At 38.0% G+C, this 27,465-nt stretch overlaps 1 protein-coding gene across 2 annotated transcripts in view; it reads left to right on the forward strand.

The window, feature by feature from the left end:
- MAGI2 (membrane associated guanylate kinase, WW and PDZ domain containing 2) overlaps positions 1 to 27,465 on the forward strand; it is a 772,173-nt gene that overhangs the window by 223,221 nt on the left and 521,487 nt on the right. For both annotated transcript variants that reach the window (XM_075708348.1, XM_075708359.1), the window contains exon 2: positions 15,345 to 15,461. In XM_075708348.1, the coding sequence (XP_075564463.1) occupies positions 15,345 to 15,461 (117 nt within the window). The remainder of the gene's footprint in view (positions 1 to 15,344; positions 15,462 to 27,465) is intronic.

The following is a 27,465-nucleotide window of genomic DNA, read 5'->3' on the forward strand; positions in this document are numbered from 1 at the left end:
AGTCTAGAGGGGCTCCTGAAACAAAAAAGCTGCTTCCTAAAGAGCAGTGAATGATATGGTTTATTTATTGTATGAAATATGCATAGAAAAGTCATTGTTTCTTCCTGTGTTATCATCCTTCTTCGTCTGTCCTCCTGAAGCAACAGAGAGACTTGCAGAGTGCCTAAATATAGCCCCCTGGGTGCATCTCTGTTTTCTCTGCTCTGACACCTTATACCCCAAAATCTGAATGCAGATCCCTCTGGCATAAGCTTTATTTGAGCTTATTAGTATAGGATGAGTAAACAATCTGACTTGAACACCAGCATTGGTCTGCATATGAGGCCCAAGTCCACCACTGTGTGCCCCAGAAGGCCTCACAGTAGTGTTTTAAAATGGATATAGGTAAAATAATTAAAGCTGACTGCTGAAGTTCTTCTGTTTCCTTTCAGTCTTTATGTGTGTAGAAGAGAATCCATGAGATGAACAGAAGTTTTTAGGTACCGTAGCTGCATAAGGATCCAAGAATCTGGCCCTTTATTGTTTTAATTTCCTTTTTTATTGCAGTCTTATAGAAACAGAAAATTTGTACTTGCTTCCTGAACATGTCTCTCCATTATCTATGCACGCTAGTTTAATACTGTCAAGCTGTTTAAAAAAAAAAAAAAAGGGCAAATTGACTGCTAGCATTTCCTATATGGTGTAAAGCTTACTTATAGTACCTTGGGTCTGTAGCACTAGGAGAAGGAAATGGCATTGGGAAAGTACAGATCTAATATTTTATGAGATATGCATCAAAATCTCAACAGAGAAAGGCAGGTGAAATTACAGGCATATCCTCCTTGACAGTATTCATATCTGAGGCACTTTTATGGCTTTCTACCATATGCACACTGATACTGACCTTAACATGCACAGATAAAGATGGAAATGTGTAGCTATTAATCCACACCTCAGTGGCTTGCCATATTCTTTATTGTCCCATGATTTTAGCCCACTAGTTTTCTCTTTTAATTAACTAACAACTGTGAAAATGTAATAAATTCTGTATGAAAAAACTAAGTGTTCTTCTGAACTCCAGACTGTATTGATTTCAGTCCAGTAGGTCATAGCCATGGGGACAATGTGCCTGAAGGGTAAAAAAGTGAACCTAGAACTCTGTCATCTCATTTTTATCCCCTGTTGTGACACCTTCCTGCTTCTGGGGATGCAGAGTGAGCAATTTTAGTCCAGCTGTATCCTGTGTTTTGTTCTGTGGATGAGCAAACTGGGGTATTACAGAATTGCAGCAGCAGTCTCTTCCCCAGAGGTTGAGGGCATCGCTTCTCTGCAGGCGCAGTGCATGATCTTGCTGGAATACCTACCATCTGCCTGCCTAGAGCTCCTGGGAACAGGAGCATTTTATTTCTTTGTTGAAACATATTATGTAAGCACACATATTTTGCACAATGTAATTTTGCACGGTGCACAGTGTCTCTTTCGGTCATTTACATTTTCCAGCAGTGCTAATTAAATCAACACAAGGGGACTCAGCTAACCAACTGAGACTGTCCCAGAATATAACAGCTTCTTCATGTACTGAGCAGCTGGTTCAGTGCTCCAAAACAAAGTGCTGTCTTTTATGCTAAAGTACCATACAGCACAAAAGGTACCTTTGATTGCCTAAAGACATTGCTTTATTGGCTGGGCTTAGCAACATGCAATAATTTGAAAGTGCTTATTGAGTGACATTACAAAGACTTTCATTTTTTGATTTAAAAAATCAAACCAATTTTTGTAGCTTTTTGAGAACAAGCTAATTTGAAACTACCTTGTCTTTTCATGCTGGGGATCTGCTATTGTTGACTGATACAGAGATATGAGTTCATGCGCTCTGTGTCCCTGCCTAGAATTGAAGAATAGTATTACTGCATAGAAATCACTGTCAGCAGTAAGTACACGGAAATAATTTGCTTGGTCATCTACGGATCTTGCTGTTGTATTTGGTGTTTACTTATTTGTTGCTTGAATTTTATCCTGCTAGTTTCTCTCTGAAGCAGGTAGGAAGACTTTCCTTTTAGAGGGAGTCTAGGAATCGTATCCTCAGTGAGCGTGGTTCAGAGGCAGAATTAGAGAGGATGTCTGCCCTGCCACACTGCGGCAGCCGGAGCCCCCAGGCTCTGATGGGCACTTTGGATTTTCCTTTGCCTTGGCAAAATATTGCCAGAGACAGACCACTAAGCATAACAGCCCAGAGCTTGACCCAGAGCAACAGTTCCTCTGAGCCCAAATGTCCTGGTACCTGTAGCTGAGTGATTTTCTGACAATATTGCTGCATTTAATTAATGCATAAGTAGGGTAAAATGTCAAAGTTGTTCTAGAGCTGTTCTGTAGCAAACCTGATGCATGGTGCTGCATAGTGCTATTGAGGCCTCAACAACTTCATTTTAACTTTTCATATTGAAGTATGACTCAACATTTTATGAAAATTTGCACTGCTTTGATTGTACTTTTACTGTACATCTTTGAATCTTGCCTAGTGTGATGGATTGTGCCAGAAGATACTTGGAATGAGTTCTATATTAAAGTAACAGATATTATCTGTCATGCTGTTGTGCTACAATAGCTAATAATTTTGTTACGACAAGAGATGCTTCACTGACAAATTAGGGCTTTTTTCAACCTTACTTCAAAACCAGGCAAACCCCTTGGCTTATTTGTACCTTCACTCTTCTTCCCCAAACTCAAATTTATTCTTTATGCCAGTCTTGTAATTATTAGTATTAATTATTCTTGTAAGATTATGAATTGCTTTATAAGACTGCACAAAGAATGATGAGGTTTTAGATGTCTTCAAGAAAGAAAATAGGATTACTTATGCCTTGTTATGCAGTAATTTTAAACAGTAGATGCTTATTTTGTTATAGATTTTTCTAGCTATATCTAGGGTTTTTTAAAAATTAGTTTTATAGTGAAATTGTGTACTATTTCCAACTTTTTATATACTTTTTATCAGAGGTTTGGGTTTTTTTTCTGACAGTAATTACTTATGTAATATTTAACTATCTTGGGTGCCTCAGAGAGAATGGACCCCCCCCAGACAGGGAAAGAAAGTAGCTTTTTGGTGAAAGGCTCTAGTTCCCAAGCCGGCACAAAATGAAAACCTGAATAATATATAGCCTTAGAAATATGTCTACTACACTTCTTAGGGGATTAACAGTGCAGTCTTTTTGTAAAGCTCTAGGTATTATGTCCGCTGCTAGTCTAGTTATTTCTTGATTCATTTGTTTTTAAGCCTAATAATGACCTGTTCAATTAGTACAGCAACTTTTGTTTCAGAAAATCCCAAACACTTCATCTGCAGACTCCATCTGCTCTTCTATCTTAACTAAAATGCAGGTTTCTTAGTGTGTAGCATGTACCACCACTTCAGCACTATCCTACAAGGACTATGTAGTGCATCCACTGGTGCTGTGGCCTCAACATGTGGAGGTACTTGCCCACTCTTGGCTTAGAAAGAAGAGCGTCACTTGCTCAATTTCCAACATGACTTTCATTTTGCTTTCATGTGCTGAGAAATTTTCTGTTCAGTTACTGACTCGGCACAACCCTGTTTAACTTGTGTGATAGCTGGAAGATGGTATCACTATGGACTTCAAGCTGAAAGGAGCACCACACAGAAATGAAACAGAGGGGAGCATGTCAGTTAAGTGTTCTGAGTATTGTGTTGCGTATAAAACTGGAGGACACCTTCTCGACCTCAGGCTTATTTGCATGTTTTGTGTTGTCTTAATTTCCCATTACTGAAAAGCAGCTGTAAAACACCTCTCATTTTAATTTTTCTCAGCGTTTTACTCTTGCTTTGACTTGGTATGAATGCCATGACACTTGATTCAGGAAAATAGTTTTTTGGGTGAAAGATATGCATTTGATAACATATATGCAATTCAATCTCAGAGATTAACAATAATTTTGTGAGCTCTGCTTTCAAAGTTCAGTTTATCTATTGCATGTTGAGTTTGCACTTGATAAGTTTCATGAGTATGAAGTCTGCAAAATGGTCTTCTGCTACTTATGCAACAAGCTATTAGTAAGTCAGGAAGTAATGTATTATGGTAGTGATTTTTCACGGTACATTATGGGTTTAGACTGAGATGCTGCAAAGATTTTAAAAAACTGGGCTCCCATGATTCACATACCAACCTAAGTCATATTTTGTAGCTATTATTAGAACTCATACAATGGTAGCCTCTGTGAGCTTGCTTGCCTCATAAATTGTGTGTTACTAGGATTTTTTATCCTGGATTAATCTTTCTCTTTTTACAAAATGTCAGCACACAATTCACAGCCTATTAAAATGGCAATATTATTTCCAGAAGTAAGGAAAATAAGTCTCTATCTCAAGCAATTAAAATTGTGCAGCTATGATTTAAGTAGAATACCTTTCAAATAATTCAGATCTGGTAAAACTACGCCACTATTCCGATCCAGTCTTTCATATTTTATTCAAATACACGTCAAACCTCAAAGTTCCATCACAGTTGTCTTCCACAAAGAAGATAAAACTAAAAGAGTATTAGAGAAAAAGAACATTTGTGTCCCCAGTAGATGAGCAGTCATATCACTGTATTCATAGAAAAAGAGTATTAAACAGAACAGTAACTTTTCTGTTAAAGGTGAGGAGCAATTGCTGTCTACTTTTAAGAGGAGATGGTTTTACCCATTGCAAAGCAAGGACAGGAGGATATTTGTCCACAGTAAGACAATTTTGAACATATTCTTGTAAGTTCTACTTTTGCTTGAACAATAAAAATTGTAACAGATTCTTCTTGAAGACCAACAATCTATCAGTGTAGCTCCCAGCACAGGCTTTTAGGAGCAGGCAGCCTGGAGGGGAGCACAGAGAGGCCTGTAGCAGCTCTGGATGGGGAGAGAGAGCAGAGGTGGCTTTGGGTACAAGAAAATGTGTGTGATTGGCTCCTGAGGAGTACTGTCTGAACATGCCCTTCTTGCAGGTGTTCTGGGCATTAAAGTTGCTGCTCCACCAGATGACCCCAAGAGAGGTAGCAGGGTTTCAGTGTTAGGTGACTCACCCTTACAGCACAGAGAATTAAACTGACTCAGTGAGGCATAATTTGTACCCAGCCAGAATGAATAAGCTCCACATTATCACCATTATTTTGTATCAGAGATTAAGGCTGCATTTGAGCTTTTCCAGAGAAGTCAATTTATAAGTGTGTTTTTTTCTAATGAGCAGGTCAGTAAGCAGCACACAGAATGAAGCGTGGGGAGGGGTGTCCAAGTATATACATGGAAAAATATTCTGCTGTAGTTTGACTAAAAAATAAAACTATTACATCTTCATGACTTTTTTTTTCCCCTTGGTTAACTTGTCTGTTGGACATTTGTGGCTAATGTGGATTTTCCTAGAATTCAAAACAGCTTCCTGGCAATATATCTAGCCCAAATAACAACATAAATATTTTTCTGAAGCTAAAATGAGCCTTATCAGTTCTGTTCAAATGTTTTTAGTATGCTACAGTCAGTCTCAGACTTATTCTATGAGTTTTCAGCTTTATGTGCCATCAATTTTCAAAGAGGGTTTTGTCTTTAGAAGAATACCAATAAGATGTTTTATTTCCCTTTTCCAACTATTCTTGTTGAAGTCAAATGGGACCTTTCTATCATTTTCTTTGGGAGTTAGGTCACATAACAAACATTGGCCTTAAAAAGTTTCAAGCTCTGTTGTGGCAACCTTTGTCCAAATAAAAGATTTCTATGAGTGGGAGCATCTGAATGCCAGGTAGTATTTGAAGTAAGACTTCTGTAAACATGTTCAGATTTCAAGAGGGGAAGTCTGTCCTTGCAGATACTGCTGGGCTCTATATGACTGCACAGGCTGAGTGTCATTTTTGACATTCTCACTTGGTAAGTTAATGTATAATCCCTTACAATTTGGTGTTTGTGAAAAACGTGTACAGTTAATTATTTCCCGTGTAGTAGTAAGTCTTGTAGGAACACTTACAGTCTTTTAAATATCTCAGTAGTAATCATTAATGTTTATGTGTAAGTTATCAGTCAAATCAATGATATACTGGAGGCACCTACAAACAGCTCTGTTTCATAATTAGGAAATGTTGCTTTAGTGAATTTCAAAACTAGAGTAAAAGGTAGTTAATTTCCAGACAGCCTTTGTAGAGAAGCAACAGCATTATTTGAACATCATTTTTACTTTATGTATACACCTACTAACTAGAACACCGAATAAAAGGTAAGTATTCTGAAACCAAAGTGCCACAAACTGTCCTCTCTGTTACATGAAGTACAGCTTGACTTTTTTTACCAACCAGTTAAATCATGGTGTTTCCCAGAAACTACAGTCAAGAGCTGTGCTGTGTGGTCAATTAACTGAAGAGAACAAAACAAAGTACCTCTAAATAGCAAAGCTACAAAATGTTTTTACTAGTTAAATGGCATTTCTCTGAGGTTAGCTTGGGAATGCCTATCTCAAAGTCAATGCTGCATGCTGCCAGCAGACTGGAAGATGCTGCAACTGGCTTCACAATGGAGGGCTGTTTCTGTAGCTACAAGGACTGGAGATCTACTATTTTAATAAGAGCTGAAGTCCAGTAATCTGAGACAAAGTACCAAATGCAGATGTGTTTGGGTCAGCTGACTCTCCTGCTGACACAGTCTCCCCGCATCATTACAAACCACATTTTTGCTTCCAGCACAGTGCACACTTGGGTCTTATATTACAAATAGAGGCTTAAGGTTAGCCACAAAACTAAGAAAATAAATCCAGGGCATGATATGCTTTCATATTATTCCAACGATCTGTCTACCCCCAGTGTTTCTGGTCTCATCTTGTTGCTGCTGCAGGGTGTCCTCTTGATCTACTCCTTCCTCAGACTGCCCCACTAGAAGATACCACAAGGGCAGGTCTAACACAGTGGTGAAATGAGCCCCGGTTGTCCTGAGGCAGTGAGGATACCTCCATTCCCCGCAACAGAGAAAGTGAAAACTTTCTCCACTGTGAAGATCAAAGAGGATGCAAACCTTAGCCTGTCCTCTGGTCTGAGGAGAACATACAGGAGGTGAAATACATTTCCCACAGAGATTAAGGAATTACATATTTATACAGAGACATACCTCCAAATATTGAGGTAATACTGATGTGATTTAGTTTTAGGTAGTCCTGCGAGGAGCAGGGAGTTGGATTCTATGATCCATATGAGTCCCTTCCAACTTGAGATATTCTATGATTCTATGTTTCTATATGAATGCTCAGGGACCTGCTGTGGAGAAAATTATTCATTGTCTGGCTAGATTTTGTTGGGCTTTTTTAATACAGTCTATATTCTGTATATAGATAGTACCATCCCTATGCAATTTATCTTGTAAGCCCTACGCTCCTGTGTTTCAAATCTTTGAATTTAAAATGCTAGGAGGGAGAAAAGAGAAGGCCACTTCCCTGTCAGTAAACTAAATCTTAAAATGTTTTTCATCATATATGGCACATATAAGAACTCCAAGTTATAAATTTTTCCAAAGCCTTTACTCTTGAAATTTGTTTAGATTTCCAGTAAAGAATCATGAAATTAAATTTATTGGAGTAGCCCCAAGTATGAAAGAAATTAATTTTCTTCCTGATGAGTCTAATTTTCTTCCACAATTCCCTCTTGGTTCTCCATCACATTTTATCTTACCACACGTTCCACAGTGATGATACCTCAACCCTGATGGTTTAAGACTTTGCAGATAAGTGTGATGGCAGACTGGGCTGAAGGTAGTGGTGGAAGGCAGGCAGAAGTTCAAAGACGACCCACAGAATTTAATCTAGGTATATAAGGGCTTTAAAAATAAAAAATGTAATCTTCAGCTGATGACTGGAATGTAAGATATGTTTCTTATAATTTACTAAAGTTCTGTTGTACTGTTTTTACTCTACTGTTGTAGTAATTACATATTTTACATGGAAACCTGAAGGAATTTCCAGGGATGAATATGCTCAATCTACAACGATTAGTGAAATGCCAACATTCATAGAATCGTAGAATCGTTTAGGTTGGAAAAGACCCTTAAGATCATCCACTCCAACCATTAACCTAACACTACCATGTCCACCACTAAACCAATTAAGAGTAGAGTAATAATTTCATGTTTCCTGGCTTGGTGGCTGGATTATTTTTTAATGAAAGTAAAAGCTAGGAATCATTAAGGTTCAAAAGGATCTCTAAGATCATCACTCCAACCATCAACCCAACACCACCATTCCCACTAAACCATGTCCCCGAGTGCCACAGCTACCCGTTTTTTGAACACTTCCAGGGATGGTGACACCACCACCTCTCTGGGCAGCCTGGTCCAATGCTTGACTACCCTTTGCAGGAAGAAATTTTTCCTAATATCCAATCTAAACCTCCCCTGGTACAGCTTCAGCCCATTTCCTCTTGTCCTATCGCTAACTACATGGGAGAAGAGACCAACACGCACCTCACTACAACCTCCTTTCAGGGAGTTGTAGAGAGCGATAAGGTCTCCCCTCAGCCTCCTCTTCTCCAGGGTAAACAACCCCAGTTCCCTCAGCCGCTCCTCAGAAGGCCTGTGCTCCAGATCCTTCACCAGCTTCATTGCCCTTCTCTGGACACGCTCCAGCACCTCAATGTCCTTCTTGTATTGAGGGGCCCAAAACTGGACACAGTATTCCAGGTGCAGCCTCACCAGCGCCGAGTACAGGGGGACAATCACCTCCCTGCTCCTGCTGGCCACACTATTCCTGATACAAGCCAGGATGCTGTTGGCCTTCTTGGCCACCTGGGCACACTGCTGGCTCATGTTCAGCCGGCTCTCTACCAACACCCCCAGGTCCTTTTTTGCTAGGCAGCTTTCCAGCCACTCTTCCCCAAGCCTGTAGCGTTGTGTGGGGTTGTTGTGACCCAAGTGCAGGACCCGGCACTTGGTGCTGTTGAACCTCATACAGTTGGCCTGGGCCCATCGGTGCAGCCTGTCCAGGTCCCTCTGCAGGGCCATCCTACCCTCCAGCAGATCGACACTCCCACCCAGTGTGGTGTCATCTGCAAACTTACTGAGGGTGCACTCAATCCCTTCATCCAGATCATTGATAAAGATATTGAACAAGACTGGCCCCAAAACGGAGCCCTGGGGAACACCGCTTGTGTCCAGTTGCCAACTGGATTTAACTCGGTTTACCACGACTCTGGGCTGGGCCACCAAGCCAGTTTTTTACTCAGCGAAGAGTACACCTGCCTAAGCCATGAGCTGCCAGCTTCCTTAGGAGAATGCTGTGGGAGACTGTGTCAAAGGCTTTACTGAAGTCCAGGTAGATGACATCCACAGCCTTACCTTCATCCACTAGGCGGGTCACCAGGTCATAGAAGGAGATCAGGTTGGTCAAGCAGGACCTGCCTTTCATGAACCCATGCTTATTCATCTTATACTCCTCTGAGCACTAGATAGGTTTGTTGAGAATAATTTCCTTTAAATAATAGGCTTAGCTGCAGGTTGTATTTTAATAACAAATCTTTATGTAATCCAACCGAGAGTTTTGATATTACTTGGAATGTTCATATTCTCTCTTAAAAGTTATTTTTTTGGTTACTCTTGCCAGTTAAAGAAAATATTAAAGCAAATCATCTCATACTGGTTCCGAAATGTTAAATGCATGATATCTTCATTATTCAAGTACTAAGATAAGACATACTTAATTTGTTTAAAAAGTATTGTTTGTACTACAAATGCTAGCAATTCATATGAGTAATGGTAATCATCAATTCCTCTAATGAGTGCTTTCTCTTATATCTTAAGGATATTTTTTATTAATTTTATTACAATAAAATATTACTGGACTTGTGAAAAAAAAAAGAAAAAAAAAGTCTGGTGGACATATTTTACCTTTGTTCACAAACTTTGTTATGGTCCATGTGTTAGGTGGAGCTCTCAGGAGTGGGGAACGTGGCTATTCTCCTGAGAGGACCATCTGGGGAAAGAAACTTTAAGAGAAGAGGGGATGTGACAGTTTTTTATGTTTAAAATCTTTTCAATTACTTTAGGTAGCTTGCAGTGAGACACATATGTCAGGAGCAGTGTTTTGGAGCCCTGGCTGATATGGGCTGTCTCGCAGCTGGGTAGTGCCAGTCCCTCACTGCTGCTCAAGCCTGCATTGCTGATTTTTTTGCATATACCAGTCTAGAGCTGTGTGGGTCTGGAGATAGAACTGGAGGAGGGGAATTACAGGTCACCTCAGATTAGGTCTTATATGCCAGAATGAAAAAATCATAGAGATTTTTGTAGGTAGTTGGGCACGGTGTCACTGAACTGATGGGGATGACTGAGAGGGGTTATATATGATATTTCCAGGTATTCTGAATTCTTACTGGACCATTTCTAAAAATGTTCAGAAATGAGCAATTAAACCATATATGCAGTTTCTTATTTATGATGGTTATGATTTTCTTCGTAGATTCCAGGGAGAGTCACAAAAAAAAAAATTCTTGTACCCACTTCCGTGGGCAGAAGATTTTTTTATCTCATCAGCAGAGAAAAGAACTAATAAATAGATATTCCTGATATCTGGTTTAAAGAAGTCAGGCTGTCATTAGGCTGCTGATTGAAAGGTCAGTTAGATCATCTGTTAATGATGAAAGAGAAGTTAGTCTGGCATGCACCAAAGTGCATGTCTTCTACAGAAGACGTGCAGAAGAAATTTGAGGTATTGTCAGATGTCCATGGAGGCATACCACAGTATTAATATAAAGGTCCAGGTGGCACCTGAGTAAATATTTGGGGTGACACCCTCCGGTAGAATAGTCCTACCAAAGCTGGTGAAAGCCTGTTCAGCCAAGGCATTTGACTTTGCCAAATACATGTCTTATATTTCAGTCAGAAGTGGGAACTGGTTGAAAACAAGGGGAGACATGGATTGATGCAAGTAGGGCAGTAGAAGAGGGGAGGTATATACTAAAAGTTTACGAGCTTGCCTGTTTTCACAGGTCCAGATCCTAAGATATTTCCTTTATTTTTCTCAGACACAGGTCATGTACAGATGCAAATCTAAATGTAAGAGTCTTGCTTACTCATAGATTTTTCTAACCAGGAGTATTTACAGAACCAAGGGAAATGGAAATCTTTAAAATTCTATCCCAACAAATAAAATATCTAAGGCAAATTATTCTTGGCTGAGTTGTAATTGATTATACTGTTAAAAAAACAAATAATGTACTGCACCAGGTTTTAGGAAGTCAATTCATTGAAAGGTTATGATACAAGATGAGAAAATACTAATGGATGAATACTCAAAAATGTTTGTTGAGAAGTTATAACCATAAAAATTCTGTTAAGAGTAAGAAATAAATTATTTAGAGCTAACATTGTGGGAAGAAGAAGAGGGATGTTTGTGTTTTGCAAGTAGTCCTTCACTGAAAAATAAAATACAAGAGTAGGCCCCGGCTGCATATCAGTGGGTTACCAAATAGGAAGTTACAAAAAGATCCACAATATTTAGGGCTAGAGAAAATGATAAACCTTTATCCCTGTCATTTTCTCAGAAATGGCAATTACCTTTTTCTGTTTTGAATCTTTTAATGAGCTACAAACTATTCAATACCCTTTTGTATGTGTGTTCTTTATTGTATTTCTTTTCTTATTGGGCTTTGCTATTAGATTTTGTGAAGGGAAGGAAACCTGACAGAAATATGTTAAAACACTCCAACAAGATATACACTGCTCATTAAATTCATAAGTAAAACATGCAAACAGAGCATTTTTTAGTTCAGCCAAGTGTATCTAATTTTGTAATCTGTGGAATCAAATTCAGTCATGGTTATGAGTTTGCCATCATGATTGGTAGCTGTACCTAAACCAGACATACATTATGCCAGAGATCATTACTCGAAGTATTTAATTCGCATCCTATATTTCCCAGCTAGCAAAGTAATGGGATTCACTGGAGTGAAATGAAACTGAAACAGAGTATAGGCTTCAAGCCAGGAAAAAGAAAAAAAAAAGAGTCCTGCATGGCTGCAACCCAGTGCACGCTCTGTCGTGCAGTTGTCAGCCTCCTCCTGTGGCAGCGGCCAAAGAACATTTTTAATTATGGTCGCTGGGTTGGGTTTCTAAAGCTTGTGCTGTATAATACCTCTGACACACCACAGCTCTTCCTTTCAGTGTCACACACGGTAAGCAGGATGCGGCCTTCGTGAGCTCCTTCTCTCTGAGCTGCTCCTCGTGAGCTGCTGTGCAGCTGCAGTGGGGCAGGCACCGGCAGCCCCTGAGCATCCTTCCAAGGTCCTCCACTCTCGGGGTGGCTGGGAGTAATAGAAAACGAGGGGATTAGCTTTTTGTCAGGAATTTTTCAACATCTCAATGGGTTTCATCATATTGTGAAAAGAGAAAATAATGGAAAGTTGAATTTTATAGAAACCAAGTACTGGACACTTGTCTAACTGGGCTGGATGGGACCACTAAATAGCGGAGTGTTGTTACTGCCTGTGAAAACAGTTTCTCTCTGATTGCTTCTCTTTCTATGAACATATTGACAGTGTCACTAAGTTTCTTTTTTCCCTCCAAAGTAAACCAAAAGATAGTACTTTTTGTTTCTTATTTCAGTCTTTTGGAGGTGGAGGATGTAGTCCTATTATTATTACTCATGTTATTCTTGATTTATATAGTCTGTAACACAAGATCTAATTCATTGCTGCTAAATCAAGGCTGTTTTACATTCTTGCGAATCAGTAGTTTCTTGCAAAAACTCTTATGGCTCCACACTAGCACACTCAAGATTTTGTTCTGCTTGTACTTTAAAAGGATCAGGCTGCTCAAAAGCTCAGGTATTATAAGTACCTGGAAAGCACATCTGGAGTCAAGGATGCTTTTGACAAGCATCAGGTAAAACAACAAAGATTTTTAGGGGAGAAAAGCAGAAGAATGATGATTGGAAGGATGAATTAAAAATATTACATCTAGTCTTCAAGACTCTCGAATTATTTTATTTTTTACACTTTCCAGGACGTAAAACTCATTGTTATACCAGTTTCAAAACAAAAGGTAGCTTATGCCCAAAGAATTGAAAACCATCATTTAGGTCAGAAAACAGAATGACTTTTGAAGAGGGAAATTTGTCAATTGTACATGTGCTGTCTGTAGTTCATCTGACTGTTCTTTAAAATAGACTTTGCTAATGTTACAGTATATACTCAGATATTAAGACAAAATTCATGTATTTCCCTTGTGCTTGGAAGCCAGTCAGGGTTTTTTCCCCTGCACCATGTACAGGTTTTATTTCTGTTACAAACTTTTTCTTTTGAATCTGTATGTAACAAATACAAGGCTGTAGGTATCTCCTCTTGTAAATATACATTTTTATACTCGAGTTTGGAATATGCAATTTGCCAAAAATGTCATGTGACTCTTTTTATGAAGTGCTTAGGAGGTTTTAGTGCATTTGTTAACACATGGTAAAGTAAATGACTGTGTTTGAAGCAAAATGCTGTAAATAAAAAATGCACTCAGAAATTTTTTTTCAGAAAAAATCAGAAATCTGTGTAGGTTCCTAAATTTACTTATGTCATAAGTTGAATGATTCAGGTTTATGTCAGTGGGCAGGCTACAGCTGTTGTTCTCGAGCTGGCATTTTCTAAGGCTGCCAGAAAGCATCTGCATCACTGGGCATGGTCCGTATATTAGAGCGAGAAGAACAAGAGCTGCAGGACCTTTACTCTCTGCAGCCGATCAGAAAGGACAGCTGATTCCCATCAGGAGCAGAGCATCTCTCTGCAGCATCCTTTAGTCCTCACCTCCTCTGAAATCTCATAAGAAATTAGCAGGACTAGGGATGGTCTGGACCTCAAACACACCCCATTGCTAGAAACAGGGTTAGTGGTACCAAAGTAGTCGACCGAGTGGCTCAGCTGGGCTCCTGGAATAACAGCGATCTGTATGGAAGTTCTCAGCCTCTGGGAACCAGGCACCAGGTATTTCTTTGTGTCTGTTCTGAGTTAGGGCTTTTTTTTTTTTCTTTTGATTATGGAAGTGTGCTGGTTTTTTGCCTTTAGCTAAAGATAACAGAAGTTACTTATAAGCTTTTTATAAACCTGGAACAAAAGGTTTTGAAGTTATTGACAAATAGCAGCAATAATAAGATTATGGACTTGTAATTGGCAGATAAATAGGAATAGCGGTAAGGAGAGATATATTTTAATTTATAGCCATTTGTGCTATGTAGTGACTTTCAAATAATTAGGTAGGAATGCTATTTGTTCTTTTTTACAGGAAAATCTTTATATAGTCTAAGTCAGTAAGACTTTTTGCAGAGGGTTCAATAGCAAACACCATTTGAAAAAAACTGTTTAGGGTTGAATGTGTGAAGCAACAAGTTAGGGATTTATCTGCTTGCAATTTTTCTTCACCTCAGGAATATATGTCAAACTCAGTGTGGTAATGATTTTCTATATTTTTCTTATGGCAGAATTTCAGAGAAGGAGAAATGCAGTTAGTTATAGACTTTTTTTTCATAATTATAAACATGATCCATACTCTAAGTTAAAAGAAGTGGAGACGAACTGTATCAGGAAATGGTTATTAATCACGTTGGATTAGATTTATAGGTAAGCCTTTAATAGTGGAACATGATACACCAGTCAGTGGCTAAACAATACTTTAATTTGTTCTGTCCTAAAGTTATATTAGAAGTGGCAACTACAGGGTTTTTAACTCAATTTTTTTCCACATTTGCAGTGTTATGCTGAGATGTTTTATTACTAATGGCTCTTTTCAGTGGTGGAAATAAAATATGTACCCTCATTTGCTATAGTATCTTTTTCAGATGTAAGTGCTATTGTATATGAAATAAATAACACAAAAGATTATATAATATCTATAGCATCATTAAGTATAGCTGCCTTTTATTCTGGTTACACTTGGACTGAAAACACTGAACATTACAGAGACATTTTGAACCAAGTTTTTTTGGTTTAATAAGCAGGTGGGAAATTGGTACAAGGTCATGGGGAACATTATACCTAATACTGTATTTTTTAGATATATATTTAGGTAGTTTTATAATAACAATGCGTTCCAGTTTGTGCAGAAAAAAATTTACACCTCTGTCTATAATCCTATATGTATTTTCTGAACTGTACAGATTTAGCCAATTAGTTGTCATTAATTGTTTTAACCTTTACAATTATTGATACTAAGTAATATTATACCACCTGCATGCCATAACCAGAGATCTCTTTGTGCTTCTGTCATCCATTGTGACAGAAACATGAAGGAAAATGAGCCATTGAGACTTTAAAAGTGATTCATTGCTTCCATCAAAGCAATATATTTTTAAATCATGCTTTCATTTGTCTTTTCCTTGACAGGAGGCATTGTTGATAAGGACCTTCGTCACTACCTCAATTTACGGTTCCAGAAAGGTTCGGTAGACCATGAGCTCCAGCAGATCATAAGAGACAATCTCTACCTCCGCACAGTGCCATGTGAGTAGGGTGGTGATGAACAAATCTGTTGTCTTAGTGGCAACAGACTGTCTGAATTAATGCTGCTGAGGCCATTTGCAAGGCATGAAGAGGTGGACTGTAGACGAAGCAGTCTTCCTGTAAATAGATTTGTGGCTTGGTTCATGTCTTCCACATTATTACTGCCCATGTTGCAGTGCACAGAAACTGAACTGTCTAATGCTGGGTTAATTTCTGAAACTGTTTTCAAAGTTGTAGTTCTCATAAACTGTGGGTCTAGAATAATAATCTTTCTCTTGTGCAGTTTTAAAAAGCACAAATTTAAAGAAAGAAGTGGTTTTCTGGGCTGGTTAAATTGATGTCTAACAGAGAGAGTTTGATCTGCCTCATATTTCACAGTATTATACTTTACATAGTAATGCCGTGGGATTTAGAATGCAGTAGGGCAACAGAGGAAACATATAAACTAGGAAATTTTGTTGTTTAGGTGCAGCAGGCATGGCAATGAAAGTTTGTATTGTCTTGCATACGTGTTCTTTTGTTGTCGTGTAAGTCAATGGTATCTGTATCTGAAAGATTCTGAAACCTCTAAAATAATTTTTGTAGCTATTGACATTATTCACCTATTTCTGCAGTAGACATGAAATTAAGCAAAGTAACATAAACCATGTCTGACTGCCAGGACCATGTCTTTCAGAACAGATCTACTTGGCTGACAGTCAATATATCATTTAAAATGGACTCAAGTTTCATTATTCTTCCCTCATAAAATAATTGCTTAGTAGACAAAAAATAGAGTTTCTGGTTTTGGCAAAAAAAAGGGTGCACCTTTGAACTTGCAGGCTTGACACTGGAATGATAGGCAGAGGAAGGTATACAGAGTAAGTGACTGTGCTATTTATATGATAATGAGTGGATGCTCTTTGAAAGCTATGTTGTTTTGAAGGCTACTGTATGTTTTTTCTTTTATTACATTAAAGAGTGGAGCTTTGAAAAGCTCCACCAAAAAAAGATGTGCAAGCATTTCCCTTTTCTTTTGGAAGCTGAAGATAAATAAATAGAAAGTCTTCATTTCAGGAGTTCCATTCATCCCTGATTAGAAAGGAAGGTGGAAAAAAACATTAAAAAATTATTACCTGTATGCAGAAAATCAAAACCATTATATTTATGTGAGATTTATGATGAATTAGGTTTGTCTGAAGGTGCTGAGAAACATCACAGCTGAAGTGCAAATGCCAGTACAAGGATGTTTTGAGATTAAGTCCCACTTCTTAGGATGTTTGGGGGGTCATTAGCATAGAAGCATATTTGTTACAGCCCCAGTATGTGCTTGTTAATGATGGAGATCCAGATTAAAAAGAAAGCAAGCCCAACAATATTGCAGCTACTGCACACGTGTAACACATACTGTCTGTTGGCAGTATGGGCATGATGAGTAGTTTTTGGTTTTGTTTTGGTTTTAGTCAAGGCAATAATAAAGTATTCTCATTTGTCAACTGAAATACAGTACCCATAGAAGGAAATTTATCATTCAAAAAGTAGCACTACAACCACGAAGACCACAATTTAGAAGCTATAAACACTTAATATTACCTTTCCTTTCTGCTGTGACTTATCCATCTTCTGTGTCATTTTATGTGGTTAGATTCTTAGGTCATTATTCTATTACATATTGAGCAGCTTTAACTAAGTAAGAACCAGATTCTCAAAATTGTATACTGCTGCAGATGACAGCTGCTGAATTGCTCGGTAAGCAGGCATGTTCTTGAATAGAGTGGAAGGCTCTCTTCAATAGCGGTGATAGAATAAAATAGAAAAATAATAGTGCCTGAGTGGCATATTGTCTTTGAAATTTTCTTGAAAATCCTATAAAATTAGCCCTCCTGAGATGTGGGTATTTTAAAATAAAGAAATTAACAAATGCAGACAGTGTGATATGTGGTTAGCTAAAGAAGTTTCCATAATCAGGTAAATGAAATGGACACCATTGCATAGACTACAACCCAGATATCCCCTCAATCATAATTAATGAAATGGACACCATTGCATAGACTACAACCCAGATATCCCCTCAATCATAATTGAGGTGAATCTTTTTTAATGCTCTTTTTTTTCTATCTCCAGCATTCATATTTAGGAGGGAAAATGTTCTCAACTGTTTTGTTTTTTCATATACCCTAACTAATTTTTGAATCGTGAACTTATTTTTCAAGGGTGCTGGTATTCAAAATCTTCTGCTTTGTGCAGTTTGGGGTTGCGTTTTTTTTTTAAACTCTGTATGTAGGCTAAGAGTAATGGTTAGCCATCCAAACAGTGTACTATGCAACTGGTAGGGAGATTTCTTTAGTATGCAGCAGTAATATTTAACTGACTCTACCATACATACAAGTTCACTTAATGAGTACAGACTAACCATGTACTTATTACAAATCTTGCAACAAATGCCAACACAGCAAAAGCAGCACTCAGTTTGGTCAAATTCTTGTGCAGAAAAATAGAGAGAGAAAGCCAACTCCATGCAACGTAGCCTTTATTTCCAGTGACAAGGTTGTAACATGAAGAGAATAAAATCTGAAAAATAGGCGGCAACCTTTTTCCCTTTAAAAATGCATCTACAATCTTTCCTCAGTTATAGAGGTAAAATTGCCAGTGAAACCAGGAGAGCCTTTATAAGAGAGTCCTTGACCTTGAGTTTTTACTGTTCTTTGCTTTTTGTTCAGACTGACAGCACTGGCCCTAGTAGTGCAATGGGCATGACCACTGGTTTCTCAGCCTTCCAGGTCAGACTAAGACATCTTTCACTTATGTGAATTGAGTGAGTGTTCTCTGTGAAACTAGGAAGTGGAGAGCTAAATCCATACCTGTTTTAAATCAGGATAAGCCAAGTGTAGTTAGAACAGGTAAGCCAGTATTTATTGGATAAGAATTTGAATTGTACATTATCCAAGTGTACATCCCTGTGTGCACCAAAGGATGGATGGGCCAGAAAAGCATGACATGAGGATAATGAATCAATTCTGTCCTCGGAAACTGCGGGCCCTGTAGATGGGATGAATTGGATGGGTTTGTGATCCTTGCATTTCTCTATTTTTAATAATGCAGTGCCACTTTCTACCAAATTAGAGATGACCGTGTAAACCTAAGAGTCAAATGCTGCCTTCCATAAGTGGTTGCAGTTCTCAGTGCCATATAAAATTGATTTTCACTGCATTGTCAACAGGAATTACACGCATCTATCCCAGGGCAGAATGTGCGATTGTATTTGCAGCAGTCAAGATACAACCGTTAACTAGCTCTGTCCCCTGAGCTGTGTGACAGCAGTAGTGAAACAGATACATAAACAAGAAAATGAAGAAAAAGTTCTGTTATTTTGAAGCTGAGTTAGAAAAGCGTTTAACAGACAAGGTCAAGAAACTGAAACTTTTTTAAGGATACAGTGGTGCAAGTAATAGAAAATATGCGCTCTTTAGGAGGAGGACTGGACAGTGGTCTTCTGTCAGGGCACAGGTCTTGTTTTAATGCAGGCAGGAGGACTGGACTTCAGGTGTTGGGAAACCAAAAGCAATACAGATGAGAAATATGCTGAGCATCTCAGAGGAAAATGAAAAATGACAAAATGCAGTTTAGGGCAAAAGACAGGTTCACAGGTCTCCAAGTTTAGAAGACCTGACTGAAGTTTGTCTCATGAATTTTCTTTCCCATTTTCTATTGTATGGGTTTTTAGCATAGTTTTCATACCCTAAACTTATTCCTGAAGTTATTTAGGAGCGCTAACCATTGAGGTTATGATACAGAAAAATAGTCATGATAAGGAGTGGCAGTTGTTAAACACAGGTAAGCAGTATCTGACAATCTCTGTCCAAGTCCAGGGAGCTGGAGAAAGGCCACGAAACATATCTAGGACTGTGAATGCTATAGGCAGACAACAAATTAGTCATGCTGCACCTTGTGCTTGGTAGTGCTGTCAGCAAACTGCAGTTGCAATGTGGGCAAGCAGTTTTCCAGCCTTTGCTAATGTGAGAAGAGATAGCTCTAACTTTGTGTCATCACAAGCATAAAGCTTTGGGGAGAGTACGTGACAGGAAAGCAGTTTTGGTAGTGACAGTCATGGTCAGACCTGTCTCCTTGGATATGTCCTTCCAAGCAATTGCAAATTCCATTTCTTCAAGAGCTGGTAAAGTTGTGGAGCTGTGGTTGAAAATAGAGTCTGTATGCTCCTTTCCCAGACAGGGAATATGAAGTGATAGTGGAAGGCATTTTGATTAAACAGCACTGGGAAAAGTCAAACAATGACAAACTGATTTATAGGAATAAAAAAAATCATCTATTAATTTGAGGAGATTCCCGTTGATATCTTCTGGGATATAACCTCACATCAACAGTAGCTCAGGTGAATTACTCTGTCCCACTGCACTGATTTACACCAGTGGACGGTGCAGCCCAGAAGTGCATCCCACACTGGCCATGTATCAGAAGTGATAATATGAAATAATTAAGGAAAAACAAAAAATGTCATGGGCATGAGGAAGTTTCCTTCCTAGTGTTTGCATTTAGAAAAACAACAATGATAAAAGAATGGGGAGGACTGGGTGTGTGGCTCAGGCTTATTGTGCTGGATAATGCAGTAGTGCTATTAACACAGAAGACTTGGACGAACGATGGTTTATTTAAGACATTTGTCAGCAACATAGGAAAAAAGGTTCAGTTGGTGACTAGGCCATATGCTATACGTGAGTGACCACAGGCAAAAAATGCAGTCATTATGTGCTATTGTTCCCCATATATGAAACAGTGATAGTAATTCCTTCTTTTACTTAGTTTGCCTATTGGCATTGTGATTGCTCTGTATTAGGTGAATATAGCCAACACATCGAACTGCAAATATGAAACCTATGAACACTTCATAATATCCTTCCTTTCTGCTGTGATTTCTTATTTTTATCCATTTTCTGTGAATAATTAGATTCTTGGGTCATTTTGAGTGACTTTAAATAACAGCCTAATTTTCAAACAGTCTATTCTATTGTGCTATTGTAGTATAGTCTGGTCTATGTATAAATATATTTAACCTACACGCTGCAGTGTTGTCTGTGTACTGTTGAAGTCTTGTGTATTACAAAGTGCTTCTGTTTATTGTCTAGTCCTCTTCCCAGAAGAGAAAGTGTATGAAGTGATTTTTTTTTTTCTTTTTTGCTGGACTTGCTTTTTTTTTTGTCATATATGGCAAAGGTAAATGCCATTAGCTTTTTTGTTTGGTTTTTTTTGGTTTGTTTTTTGAGATACTGAATCAATAAAATGTGTTTCTACTTGAAGCAGAACTCGTTGCAGGGTGGTGAGGATGCTCAGCCTCAGGGGAATTCACTCCATACTTTCAGCCCTGGAGAAATCTCCATCTCCAAAACAGTCAGGGTCTTTCCCTCTGGCAGAGAGGTGTATTACGTTAGAAGACCATAGTCATTCATAGTCTTCTTCATGGGTACCAATCTGAAGAAGTAAGGCACCTCTGGGTGTGTATATACTGAGTTATGATGAGGCTTTCCTCTCCTGCCCCTCCTCCCTGGGGATTGACCTAATAGGCATTATCATAGAACAGTAGTTTGTTCTAATACCTTTTATATTAGTCACTATAATAAGGGAATAACAATATTGAGGAAATACTGAAAGAAATCCCAATTACATACCGAGGTTTTCATCTGAAGTTTCTGAATTTAAAGGTAAGGAAAGAGTGGCAGAAGTTAAGTGGGCAATAATTAGATATTGGGTGAGGGTACCTCCCACTCAGAAGCTCTGTGTATGTAGTTCTGCTGCTCTGAATAAGCATGTGAGATATATTTGACTAATCTGTATTTGGACAAATATGAGGCCTTTCAAATTGCATTTGTAAAATACTTTGTTCCTCTTCTAAAAAGTATATAGCCAAGAGCATTCAAAGGGGAATGTGTGAAATGGACTTGCCAATGGTTTCATATATTTTTCTTATAAGTTTGTTCAGTGTCAAAAGTATCTTTCAAGAGTGGAAATTCTGTGCGCAGCTTTGTTCTTAAAAGAAACAAATTAGAAAGTCCAGATATTGTCAGTTAAAAGATCTGCCAGTTTGACATCATATGAAACTATTCTGAGGATAAAATAGCATGTGCTTAGCGCACCGTACTGCCAAGAAATGTCCGCATCACTGGAAATAACAGTACCTAACTTTAATGACTACTTCGTTCTTTCAGACAAGTGTTAGTTATTGCTTCGACTTGACTTTGATGGCTCAGAATAGAGCAATGCAGAGCTCTAGGGAAATGTTCTTGTTGTCATGCATCTAATGGAGCACACCTCCAAGGTGTAATTAAAGCAGAATCATTGGCAAGTATGTTCAGCCTTTTTCGTATCTCATGCAGAATTAAATGAAATCAGGTAATTATGTGAGATGAGGGCCCCACTGTGCTATATGCAGCACAGCCATGTGTATGAGAAGATGATGAGGAGGTCACTGTTTCAAATAACTGACAGCCTAAATAGAAGAGGCAAAGAACAGTTGACAAATAAACCCACAGCACAGACAGTACCTGAGTTGACTTGCATGAGGTGGAGTGGTGGTTAAACTGGTGCCCGTGGACCTTGCTTCCTTTTCCACTGCTTGCACGTAGTATTCCTAATTACCTCCTAGAAATGCACACGGTACACTGACCTGCTTCTCTGAAGAGGATGGGAACATCTGGTTATAAGAGATTGGCTTACGCGTCATCATATTGACTTTTCCGTGCAATTTTATGGGGTTTTTTGTCTGTTTCAGAGCAGAGTGGTAAAGGTTACCATTGGCACTGCGCCTCCTCTCAGTCAGTGGGCACAAAGCATTGCTCGGGCTCAGAGGGTGTTTGGGCTGCAGGCACTACATTGTCAGTGGGAAGCAATGGATGGAAAGAAAACCAAGCAAAAAACCAATTTTGTCTTTTTTTTTTTTATCAAAGTGAATTATGATTTTATCTTAATTATGATCTAGGGTAAATGGATGCCCAAACTTTGTCTACAAATAGCAATGCTGACAGAAAATACGGTACTGTTTGTTAGTCACGAGAGAGAAAACACACATCATTTCTGCCATCTTTTCTCAGAAATCTCTCAGCTCTACCTATTAAGGACATCAGTTCTCAGCTATTCAGTGACTAATACATGTTTCAAATACTTACCTTTAAAATAACAGGTATCCAAAGAAAATAAATACTGTTCAAGAAGAAGGGGAGATGGAACGTGTCTGATGTGGTATAACTGTAGTATGAAGTGAAAAGAGATGTAAAAAAATAAAGAGCAGTAGTTGTGTACCACTTCTGATATTACAGCTTGAATGTCCCATAAAAGATCGTATGAAGACATTGGGATAAATTAATTGGTTTTACAGTTACAATAACTTGTGCTTCTCTGAGATCCTTGCACCCAGATCACATTTATAAGAAAGGGCGACTGCTAATTCTGCCCCCACTCTCATCCTTTCCACTCCTTCAGTCCCTTAAACACCATGCTTTTCTCTCCCATTTTCAAAATCAAATCATTCAAAATCAGTAATTTTTTTTATATACTTCAGTGCCAATATAAATTACTTGTATAACAGGTAATCTGATGCACTGCCAACTGGAGAATTAATACCACTAAAGTCAGTAGAAGTTTTTGCAGTTAAAAAAAAAGCAGGAAAAAGTTCTGAAATTGCACACCTGACCATTTTTAAGCAGTTTTCCTACAAAAGAATATCAACTATCTTCCTTAACTGATGTTAACCAGCATGTAATTTAAAGACTAATATCTCTGGCAAGCAGTTTGTGTTGCTAATCATATCTGTCTGTAATTATTTATATGTGATAAAACACACACATAATGCCACATGAGGAGTTTAGTTACAATATTTGTGCTGATTGCCCCCAAGAATCGATCCATTTCTCGTTTAACTTTGAGGAGGCTTTCTAGTGTTGCAAAAGGTGTTCTCTAATTCACATGATACCAAAAGGATAAAGGATAGTGACAGTTTTAAATGAATTTTGATGATGGCACTAATCTTATTGATTACTTGAGAACTAGCAGGAAACTAGAGGAGCAATAGCATAAATCTGATAAAGTATCTTGTCTCTGCAGAACAAGAAGAGCAAATAATAGAAGAGGCCACAATTAACTTATTTTTACAAGTACAAGTCATAGCTCTTGACTCGCCTAAAGCAGCTTGAAGTTTGGGTAGAGGCTGTATGTCCCTATGACAGTAGGCTTTTCCAGCCTGAAGCTCTTAGATGTATTATTGACCTTTTTCCTGAAATAAGAAAACTATCTTTGAAATTAAGAAAATTACAAATTTGATTAACAGAAGTTGCAGCATTATTGAATGTAAGCATTCCTATGATTTTTAAACCATTTTTAATTTACTACGTGATCTTTTTGAATTGTCTTCTTGATATTAAAAGGTTTTAAAATATACCCTCTAGATAAATTTAGCCTCCATCTACAGTCAAATAAGACAAAAAATTGTGGTTTTTTTGTTGAGGGAAGCTAGGTACTTTATGTAAAGGCAGAAGTGCTTGCCAGATTGTACAAGTTTTGTGATAAAGCGTGGGTAATGCAGTCCACCTGGGAACATTAGAACCGCTTGGACTGGAGTTGCCTCAAAAAGCTTCTTCATTTTGGAACTTTTCATGTCTTTGGATGACCTTTGGCTTTGTTGTCTTGCTTTAGTATCATTTAAAGCCTTTTTTTTTTAATCCTTTCTGTCTTCTCTCAGTCTGTAGAAGATAAACTGTCAGAGACAGTGGATAATCTCTACTTTACTTGGTGATTTTCATCGGAAGAACAACTCAACAGTGAACACGGAGCACCAACAGCTTCTCTTAGAAATTCAGAACAATAGTAACAAAAGAAAAAGAATAAGAGTTGTGTAAAAGAATCGATATTCAGAATTGGATAACCAAATTAAGCTACTAAATCCATATTTGCGTCATTGAATAAAAGGTCCAATACCAATTTTGTAAGGATGTACTGCTTTTGTTTTTCTCTTCTGGGGCTTTAGTCTACAATCACAACAGAGGCAAATCAGTGGTAGTAAGGATGGACCCCCTTGTGAATGATCTCATCTGGTGCATATTGAGCAATTTATGTGAATTGTTAAGCAGTTGGCCAAGTTCAGGTTCACCAAATAACCGGCTTGCTCACATCTATGTCTCTGAAATGCACCTGCAGTTCAGTAGCCTCCTCACACCAACTGGAGCCCAGGTCCTTGCTGATTTGTTTGGACACCATGCTCTGTGCCATTGCTCCCTTCCTTTAAAAAGGTCACATCTACATTGCATTAATGAGATTATACAACTGACACTACTTTAAAGCTTTTTTCAAGCTTTGAGGTTTTTGTCATGCCCCCACCTTTAGAGAACAAGGTAGCCCTCATATTTTCTGGGTCTTATAAAAAAAAGAAATAATTTCAAACCTTCTCTGCATGGTAAGCCAAGGTCAATGGACTAATGCCTCTAGTGGCACCATGTTTTAGATTCAAAACTAGTCCTGCTAGAATAAACCCTTTTGAGGAAAAAAAATAGAGAATGAAGCTTGAAGAGGTGCTTTTTAACATCTGAAGAGTGAATAATGATTTGGTTTCACCAGTAGGGGTGAGATTAATTTATAATTTACTGGTGGAAAACTGTTATGAGGAAAACTCTTTTCTGCAAGTCCTTTCCTTTTTATTTCCCTTTATCCTGATGGTACCACTGTCCTGTTTTTGTCCCATGACAGTTTGTCACAACTTTATATTTCTCCTGTATCTCCAGGTTTTGATTCTACCCAATGCACTTTCTTTTTCCAATGTATTACTGTTATTAACACATCAACCTCTTGACTAGCTATCAATCTAATAAGGATTATTCAAATCATTCTGTCAAATTTATTTCAATGATTCTGAATAGGGAAAAGTTCTTACTGGGGAGATGGCAGAAATATATTTTGGTTTTAAAAAAAAAAAAAATCATAATACTGCAGAGGTTCCAGATTGTATTTCAAATGAAAGCAGTGATCTGGATTTAAATGCAGAACAGTGCTGTAATTTCAGCTTTAAAATTCTTATCTTTGAATCTTAAAAGGCTGGCATGTACATATATAAAAGGGTCTAGAAAACAATATGCTTTCCAGTTAGAGATTAGATATTTTTGGTATTAAATTTTATAATAATAAATTACATGTGCCATTATTTTATCAATGTATTTTCTTTGTATTTTTGTTGAAAATAATCAGTAGTACATGTGATATGTTGCTAAGATATTTTCACATTGTTCACAAAAATAGTGGATCGTTTTATATGTAAGAAAGAATGAAATTCACGCTAGGCTGCTGATGGTGCAGTCTCTACCTGCATTCTCGTGGTCTTTTGCTAATGCTAAAATGCACACCACCACTCATTTCAAGTCATCTGTATTTTCTGATTCCCATTTTTGGTTTTGATTGACTGATAAGCTTTCTTTTTCAACTCATATTGGTACTGATATGAGTTCTTCAACTCATATGGGTACTGACTTGACTGGATGCTTGACCTGTCATTTGGTATTTGTTTGTCTTAAAGGAACACAGAAACATATGGGGTTTTTTTAAGCTTTAAATCAAAAACACCCTACCCCTTCTTGAAAACATAGAATCCTTTTTTTCTCTGCAGAAGTTGTGGAGCCCTTCCTGGAAAGTTTGATCACAGGTGTGTCAGGAATTATGCAGTATAGCTCTGTCCTGCTATGAATCACTCATTTCATTTAATTGGCAAATGCACAGTGCACTGTACTCCTTCTTGAAGAGCTCTTAGAATCCAGAGAACAGGCTGTCATTTAATGTCCTTTAATTCATTGAAAAATGTAAACTACGGTGACATTCAAAATGGTGGTTTTGCAAGATTTCCTTTCAGAAGCTCTTTTTACACAAGATTTCCTGGTAGCAGTAGCAACATCTGTAAAAAATCTCTCGTTCTGTTAGAGATGTTCTACATTGTTTTCCACTAAAATACGTCAAATGTTGAGTGATTCTGAGCCTCTGCAAGTTCTGTTTGCTTGTGGAAGTTTATCAGCACGACTTGCATTTCCTGACTGGGCTTGCATTGCTGGTGTAGCAGCTCTCTTTCCTTTGCTGTTTTGGATTCCACATGCAGTGAAGAGCTGGACTACTGCTTTTTCATTCTATCCTTGCAGATCCTCTGTAAATCTCTGTGTAGCTGTTCTGTTCTGTGCAGTCTCATATAATAAAAAGGCTTTCCCTCTTTTGCCCTGCCAGAGGGAGAAACTGGGAAGAAGAGGGTATCTGGAATGCATCCCTATACGGTGCTATTACACAGTTGTTGACATTCTCAGTTAGTACTTGCAATATACAAAATTTAGCACAAATTGGTGCAAAGCCCCTTAGTCTGCCATCCTTGTGCAGCTTCTCCTTGTTGCCCCATGCTTTGCTCAATTGCAGCTGGTGAGGCCCAGCTGGCTGCATACTTTGTTTCTATTTTTCATGTCTGAATACAAACAATTCATTTGTAAAAGATGGCAAGATGATTTCATGTGTATGAGTGCAGGCAATCTAAAACATTATGGGTGGACTGAGGCTCTTCCACTTATTTTACAGCTTTTGGCAAAGAATTGTTGTGCACTAATTGGAATGTACTTGGTTATACCAGGTCTGTGGAGTGCACATTTTATCATTCCTCATTAAACCCATGTACCTATATATGGTCAACATCAGTACCTAATCATTCCTATTTTCTTTTTATGAATAGCTGTGCATGACTTAAGAAGTGTAAAGCGGAAGATTATATTTTGTATGTTAATTTTGTCTTGTAGTGTTATCTAATCAGAATTGCAATTACATTTTTCAGATGAAAATAAAAAAAAGATATTTTTGAACTAGAGGCAAAAAACCCCATCTTTAATCAAAGAAGATGATGCTAGTACACTACTGAAATTTGGGAGGTGCTCGAGTAAATTAAAAATAGGTTAAAAGCATTCAAATTCTTCAATGATGTCTGAGTTGGCACATCAAATTTGCTTAGTGGCCA

This window comes from Pelecanus crispus, chromosome 1 (assembly GCF_030463565.1).
Source record: "Pelecanus crispus isolate bPelCri1 chromosome 1, bPelCri1.pri, whole genome shotgun sequence".
Classification (NCBI taxonomy): Eukaryota; Metazoa; Chordata; class Aves; order Pelecaniformes; family Pelecanidae; genus Pelecanus; species Pelecanus crispus.